Source organism: Atractosteus spatula, chromosome 3, assembly GCF_055471065.1.
Source record: "Atractosteus spatula isolate fAtrSpa1 chromosome 3, fAtrSpa1.hap1, whole genome shotgun sequence".
Taxonomy (NCBI): domain Eukaryota; kingdom Metazoa; phylum Chordata; class Actinopteri; order Semionotiformes; family Lepisosteidae; genus Atractosteus; species Atractosteus spatula.
The window spans coordinates 76821426-76829512 of record NC_142708.1 but is presented as its reverse complement, the minus strand read 5'-3'; the positions used below and the strand labels follow the sequence as shown (position 1 = coordinate 76829512).

The 8087-nt window shown below is 47.6% G+C and overlaps 1 protein-coding gene across 1 annotated transcript; it reads left to right on the top strand.

Annotated features, from left to right (window-relative positions):
* Positions 1-1009: 1009 nt before the first annotated feature.
* On the top strand, positions 1010-7339 carry ap2s1 (adaptor related protein complex 2 subunit sigma 1). Its single transcript, XM_088912291.1, has 5 exons — positions 1010-1265; positions 3132-3281; positions 3591-3704; positions 3990-4049; positions 4946-7339. Exons 1-5 carry the CDS (start codon positions 1263-1265, stop codon positions 5045-5047), a joined length of 429 nt encoding a protein of 142 aa, XP_088768417.1. The 5' UTR covers positions 1010-1262; the 3' UTR covers positions 5048-7339.
* Positions 7340-8087: the final 748 nt, after the last annotated feature.

The window sequence follows — 8087 nt, the reverse complement described above, 5'->3', positions numbered from 1 at the left end:
CGCCGCGCGACCTCGAGCGACACCAGTGACGTCAGCGCCCTCTGGTGTCGCGGAGACGGACTGTGTGCGCCCGACTGCTCCGAGGTGGACAGGCTAACTTCATACTCCTTAATATATAAATGAGTGTCTATTAGTGTGTGCACACATATATGTCTGTATTCATACATACGAAAACTACACATATGTACAAGTGTTACATCTCCTTATAGTTTTCCTGTACCCACGGGAGATAAGCAGGTTTATCTTTCATTCCAAACGTCTATTGATTTCACTGCTTCGAGTGGGTAATACAAAACACATTTTCAAAACACCCATGCCATTGTAAAAACAACAACATCTCCATTTAACGGTTGTACTGCTGTATTTCAGCCAGTTATTTATCGGTTTCTTTGCAGCAATAAAGCTCGTGTTTTTGGTATCGTCTGTGCCTCGTGCGCCTCAGTTGGCTCGGGACGGCTCGAGGGCGATTTTCTGGGACTTCGTGGATAACATCCACAGTCACGTGCCGTCACTCCCACGGCATCCGCGGTGCAGCGATGACTCGCGCAGAGACCTGCCCTGTACCCTCGGATCAATACCTACCCTCGCCTCCGAGTCTGCCCGTGTTCATCTGGGCAATAATACCGCCTGAACAGCAAATGGTTCAAGACTGGGAGCAGCTCGACTATGCGAGGGCACCGCTGTTACTTTGCGGTATTACATGTTATATACCGCGGAAGAGAATCAAAGAACTGCAACCCCGCTAAAATATTTTGCTCAAGATTCGTCAGATGTTATCGATATTTTGCGTATTCATGTGGATCACAAGACGCGCAAGAAATTTTAAATAAGAAAATTTAAGAATTTTTAAGAAAATGACTTGAATTCAGCTGTTCATATCTGATGTCCGCTTTCTCACATCCATTAAAAAAGCCTAAGCTGACCTCAGCTAAAATTTCACGTGATATTGTCACAACGCTGTCGTCTAAAAACATCATTTCCCACGACACCATTAAGATCGTAGTGTCTTCTGGTAGTTGTAGTCACTCGTTCCTTTTTCAAGTGGCCGTTCGTGACTAGGGTGGGGGCGGCTTGAACTACAATACCCGTAAGGCACCGAGCTCAAGGCCTTTCCTGGACTTCCTGCCTGGCGGAGATAGCGGAGAGCAGAAGGGAAGGTCTTATCATAACAGACGAAAAACAGCATTTAGTCAAACTTATGATTAGGTCACCCCCGATCGCATAATTCTGTTCATTTAAGAAACCTGATACTTGGAAATAAAATGGTAAGCAAGTCTTTTATTTTATCCGCGACTCCGTTCGGCCGAAGTCAGGACTCGATAAGAAATGAATGGAGGCCCATTGGGCGTTTATATTGTTTTAACCAGATCTTGAGCGTGTAATTACAACCAAAACGTCCTCTACCGGACTGAAACGACAGATGTGCCTTTCCTATGGGGTGTTTGACAGTGATCGCCGATGAAGCGCGTTCCCAGGTTGAGAGAATCTGTCGGGGCGGTCTGATCGCTGGGCGCTAACTGCTACTGATTTCTACCTTTACTCTGGTATTCATTACAGGCGGATTGATTGATCTTCGTGGAGGTATATGTTTGTCACACATTAATTCCTACTGCTGTGACAGTTGAATCTATTTTCTGTCCTGATCCCGAGTCCTGACCACCGGTTTCTGACCTGTCCGCAGTGTCGAGCTGTCACTCCTCCTCCTCACCAGAAATCTCTCCTCTTTCAGATCCTGCGCCAGGTGACCAGTTTCAATGGTCATCCTTTCGATTGTTGTAATTTTGCTCTAAATCAAAGACGCGTTCAGTGTCCCTGTGCGGATTTCGGTACGTCCTGTCCTTCGAGTGTCAAATCCGTTGGCATCGACATACAGGAGAGTTTCTAAAGTGCCCGGAAAAAGGTCATTTTAAAAAACAAATACATTATCTGGTATAAATAATCGAAGCATGTTTAATCAGAACATCTGGACTGTATTATTTATTATTACAAAGCGCTTTACAGCTTATGGGGATCCCCTCCACCACCACCAGTGTGCAGCCCCACCTGGATGATGCGCCAGTCCGCTCCCCACACACCAGCTCTCAGTGGGGAGGAGAGCAGAGTGATGAAGCCAGTTCAGAGATGGGGTTACTGGGAGGCCATGACTGGTAAAGGCCAGGGGGAAATGTGTCCAGGACGCCGGGGTGATTCTCATCGGACTCTGCAGTGTGTGGAATCGAGCTGCTGGTGTAAGACTCCGTCCAGACAGCAGAGCCGAGAGACGGAGCCGCACTGACCCTGTCTCTGACGGGCTCTCGATGCCGTACAGGAGTCTTTCCTCAGTCCCTTATCAGACCCTCCGCGTTTTCGCTGAGTCCCTCACATTCCAGGAAATTGCGGGGGGTGTAACCCGGCACTTCCCTCCGCCCTGCCGTGGGGCTCCGTGGCACGCTGTTCAGATCGGAGCTCTCTGATCCCTCTAGACCCACTGGGCCGGCGCCGGGGCAGGCAGGTTCTGCTGCTCCGATCCGCCAGCCTCAGCTTGGTGTTGTCCAGAGCCCCCCTGGCTCACGCTGCAGGCGCAGGGTTCGACAGGAACATCCTGGCAAAACACTGCTCTGACATGTCATCTGAACTGCTCAGAGGAATAGCTTTTTTAGAACACGTTTAACTATGCAAATTTTGAATTTCAGCTTTGTGAGCTATTTTTCTCAGTCTTTGCTGCTCTTCTGGCAGCTCCTGTTGTTTTAGCTGTTTCATTTGCGTCACGTTGCACCAGCTGCAGACCTGTATAGCCCTTCGCCTGCTGCTGTGCGTTTCAGCTCACTCTGGGCTGAATGTGTTTCCAGGAACGGGCTCTTCAGTCAAAACAGCATTTTAAATTTCAGCAGTGTAATTCAGCCAGGAGTCTGCAATGGGACTCTTCCTCATTTCCCTCAAAACTCTCTGGTGTTCCTCTGACCAGGCCTGTGCGTGAACCAGGCGTTTGATGTCAGAGGTGAGACTGTCGACGGTCTGATTCCTTGATGTGTAAAACTCGCAGGCGTCTATCTAGTTAAGGCTACAGCGTGTGCAGAATTCAGAGCGACAGAGCCTGGAGACAGCACCCATGAGCTGGTCCGCCTCTCACCCCCTGCCCTCCTCTTCTACAGATCCGATTCATCCTGATCCAGAACCGAGCAGGGAAGACCCGTCTGGCCAAGTGGTACATGCAGTTTGACGACGACGAGAAGCAGAAGCTGATTGAGGAGGTGCACGCCGTGGTGACCGTGCGGGATGCCAAGCACACCAACTTCGTGGAGGTGCGGCTCGGGGGAGGGGCAGAGCACCAGCCCTGCTGCACGCCCACACCTCCACTGGCTTACTGTAACTCCCACTTCCCACTTCCCACTTCCCACTTCCCATCCTGCTTTAGAGCTCCGTGGCCTGCTGACGGCACTGGGAGCAGCCTGAGGAGCTCTGTACGGGAGATCTTCCCAGAGCAGGGACAGCCCCCGTCTCTGAAAGGAGAGATTCCTTCCCTCCCTGCCCCTCACTGCCCCCTAGAGTCCAGGCGTGTGACAGCAGCACAGCTGCCTCTCAGTGACTGACTCCTCTTCCTCTCTGTGCAGTTCAGGAATTTCAAGATCATCTACCGACGCTACGCTGGCCTGTACTTCTGCATCTGCGTGGACGTGACGGACAACAACCTGGCCTACCTGGAGGCCATTCACAACTTCGTGGAGGTAAGAGGGGCTCTGCGCCGCGGGAAGTCCCAGCTGGGCTCGGGGCAGCAGTGAGGAACGGGCGCAGGCGGGGTTCTGCGGGTGGGACAGACTGACGGGGCAGGGGGCCCGGTTCCCACAAAGAGGGGCTGGATGGATCTTTCAGTTCTAAGTGAACTATAGCAGCTTGGGTTTAATGTTCAATAATCAAATTTGCATTTTAGATGATAAAAGTAAGATTTATGCTGTCAAATACACAAAGTCTCATTTCTCATCATGAAATGTTTTATGTCTTTATTTTTGTAGGTTCTGAATGAGTATTTCCACAATGTCTGTGAGTTAGACCTGGTGTTTAACTTTTACAAGGTAAGACTCCAGTGGCACTAAGGTGTTCACACTTTGTGAATGAAATTTAGTTTTGACCATTTCTTTGGTCACCTCTCAAGCCGATCACTTTGTGGGGAGTTAAAATAAAATGCATCGTTCCGCGGGAGAGAACGGATTAGGAAGCTGAGGACCAGGTGTGTGCAGGTGACCGCAGACAGTTGCTCCCTCCTGAGCACACATGCTCTCCACTAGCTGTGTACACTGTTGACACAGAACAAGCTTTTAACATTTTATTTATACCAAAAGTCCAAAAACTCAGATGGCAAGGAATATGTCTCCCTTTTTACAACAAAACATGCAGTAATCGCACTGTATAATTTTATATGGGAAACAGTGCCACCTTGTGGTCTTTGGTGAGCAGCCAAGCCTGTCTTTAGTTTCTCATTTGAAGGGCTTTGAACTCACGAAAGATCTGCAAAGCGATCTTAATTGTGTTCAGTTATAACAGACTCAGCTACAGAAGTGAAATACCTACTTTATGATTGCACTCATTAACCAATGCAGATTAAAACTTGTCTCAAATTACTTTTTAGTTTAGTTGAGTAGATTTATTTGAATGTGGCACGCAAAGTTTGGGGGGAAAACAACTTTTCTGAGATGCATAAAGTACTTAAAATTAAAATTCACTCTGTCTTTCAAGTAAAGAAAATAAACAGGACAGTGAAAGCTACCTGATAACGTTCAACTCTGGAAAGCTAGTTTCAGAGTGAAACATGACCCTTCCCCATAAATGGAAATTAAATTCTGTCTAATGATCTTCCTCTAATCCCTGCGTGTCTAAACCCAGGAATCCAGCTGTTTGCGAGGTCTATTTCTCTGGCGAGAGCGAGACCAGCCCACTAACCTGCAGGTTGCGTCCTGTGTTTGCATGGCAGGTCTACACAGTGGTGGATGAGATGTTCCTGGCAGGGGAGATCAGGGAGACCAGTCAGACCAAGGTTCTCAAACAGCTGCTGATGCTGCAGTCGCTGGAGTAGGACCTGCTGAGACGACCTGCCCAGTGGACACGCCCACCCAGGCTCCTCCCATTCCGTCCCCACCCATCGATAGACCACACCCCCACTGTCTCCTCCCCTCTCTGTGAAACCGCTGTGTCAGATACAGCACTTTCCAGATCTCGACTTTTAATGGCACCTAGTAGTGAAACAACAGCAAAGAAACATTTCATCTTACTTCTGCTATTGGGATTTGAAAAGTCCAGCTTCACTGCAATAGAAAATGAACAGCTGCCATTGAATTTTTTCCAGAAATAGTGGCGATAGTTTGTTCTAATCTGAAAAATAAACACATGGTTTAAAATTACCTGTACCTGTTGCACAGTCAGATATGACTGTGCAAATGTTGATGTTAAGATATCCCATTGTGCAGTTTTCTTAGCCTATAAGGACCACCTTCTTGCTTTGCCCAGTCTGCGCTATAGACTGGGGAGCTGCTGTATCTGACAGCTCATTGGGCATCAGTCTGCCTTCAGAGTCCCCCTGGCCGACCTCTCCAGGCCACGCCCCCTCCCCGCCCCTCTTGCTCCAGACACTACTCTCCGAGGCCCACAGCTGCCTGGACTCTTCGGGAAACAGAGAAGGCCGTACAGTACAGCCCGGCCACTTCCACATGGTGCAGCCAGGTAGCGCTGCTGCTGCCACAGCCCTGTGCTGGAAAGGAGGCAGGGGGTGGTCAGGCAGAGAGACGCCATCACTCCTGACCTTCACTAGATGGATGCTATCTAGAAATTCAGATAAATGTTGCTACTTTACTGCACCTCTTCTGTGTGCCAGGCAGGGGACACTGCAGGTATAAAAGGCTCTGCTCCTGCAGGTCTCTTGGCATGAGAAGCAAAACATTCTGGTTGACCTGCTAAGAGCTAAGAGTCCAGAAGCCCAGCAGCTGGTCAGTGGTCTCCTGCCTGACGAGCAGAGCAGCCGCAGTGCCCAGTCATGCCTGGAACATGGGTCTACAACAACACAAAGAGGCCCCTGACTCTGAAAGATACCAGTTGCCAGTCAATCGGAGTTAATGGTCTTGTGCTAATTTTTTTATTGTACTTTGTTGTAATGCTGTGAACTTCTGTTTATATATACATTTCCAATTTTCTTGAGTTCTTGTGAGTTTGTGGGAAAAAAAAATTGTGCTCAATTCCAACTCCTAAGCAGATCCTTGGTTGTTTTATTTGAATTAAACAGGTGGCATTGATGTAGGTCTCTGTGAGTGGGAGCGATCCAGCACACTGGAGCTGGCTGTTGCTTATGCACAGGAGGCTACGGGATCTTAATTGCGAACATCCTGTTTTGTTGTGCAGTGGAAGGTTACCGTACGCAGAGGAAAATGAAGCTGAGGGTGACAGAGCTGGGCTGGTGGGTGGAGTCACATTTGGGGGATCCGTTTTAACTCTCAAGCATGAAAATATCTACTGAGGTACACATCATATTTCTATATGAGTCACTGCCAGTCCCTTCCTTGTACTTTAACACCACCTCAGTGCTATAGAGTATAAACAGATCTGAGAATATAAGGAAAGAGGAGAAACAAGAAAAGGACAGAAAAGCTTTTTTCTGTGAAAACCTGCACCAAAAGGAGCAGTACAGTAAATATACCTGTTTTCAAGCAGTACTTCAGTGTGGGAACAGGTTTGAAATACGCTCATCTGGGCACCGCCTGATGTCCAAGAGCTTGTATGGCTCAAAGTGCTGGTTCCATTCCTCAGATTCAGAGTTCCAAAGATCTACAAAAATGCCATGGTTTTAGGAATAAATCTTAGTTTCCCCTTCTCAGAACCTCTTCCCAATTCCAGTACAACCTTTGCATTGTAGACAAAGACAAAGGTGTAGCTGAGCCCGCTGAGAGAAAGATGTCTATTCAGACCATGAGAAGAAATTCACTGTAATGATCAAGACCCTGTGATGAAGGACCTCAAGTGGAACGTATAGCTTTTAAATCCGACTCTGGGGCTCGGTAACGAGGTCACTGCTGGCCTTGAACCCAGAGCCACCTTGCTGAGCGTGGATTGCTGAGAGTCTGAAAGAGGTCTTCATTTCAGATTTAGATTGTTATTGTTTTTTTTAATTTTGTACCCTGAGATACAAATCAAGATATATAGTGCTGTATCTGTAGATCCTCATCCTGCCCAGTTCATCTGTGTGTGTGAGATCTGTGCTGTTCATGTTGTTGTGCCACTGAAGCCTTTGTGTCAACATATCTTCCAGATTCACTCTTTATATGTATATACACAATACTAAAAATGAATGAACTCGTGGAATAAACAGTAAGAAAGAAAATCTACTTTTCTTATTAAATTCTTTCAGACATAAGTAGTAATGTTATTGGTATATATTTTTCCTAAATCCAGGAGTTTTGAGATCCAATACTGCAAGCTAATAAAACTATTTCTGACCAAGACTGATGTAATTACAGTACTATTCCTAGAAGCCGCAGCGGATATGTTGTAATTGCAGACAGGCACTTAACCAAGAGCAATCAGCCATCACTGCTTAAACGTGTAGCCACAATTCTAGGATAAATATAAAAGTCTCCCATCCCAACTAAACTGAACGGTACAGGCCTTCCCAGTCCTGGTCCAGGAGTGCCGGTACATCCACAGGTTTTCATTCCTGCTAAATCCTCTCATTGAACTAATTCAGTTCGGATCAACAGCTTCTCCCAGCTCTTCGGGTGCTGCTACTGTGAAGAAACTGGAAGACCTGCAGCACACGAGCTCTCCAGGTCCAGAGCTGGACAGCCGCCAATATGATGCCCCTTTTCTGACTGGGGGAGCTCTTCTCAAAGAAGCCCTCTCAGTAAGGTCTCTGCAATTTAAACATAAACCAAACCGATGTCTAATTTGTAATTATTCCTAACTCCCACTAATGCTGCTGTTAATAATTAAACGTTCCTCCTTACTGTTCTTCAGGGGGAGCAGAGTCGTGCAGCAGCCAGAGCCTCGTTAATTAGACACCAGGCAGCCCAGTGTGTGCAATCCGGCTGCCGCACGACTCCACCAGCCTGTGCGTGATGAGAACACTGCGC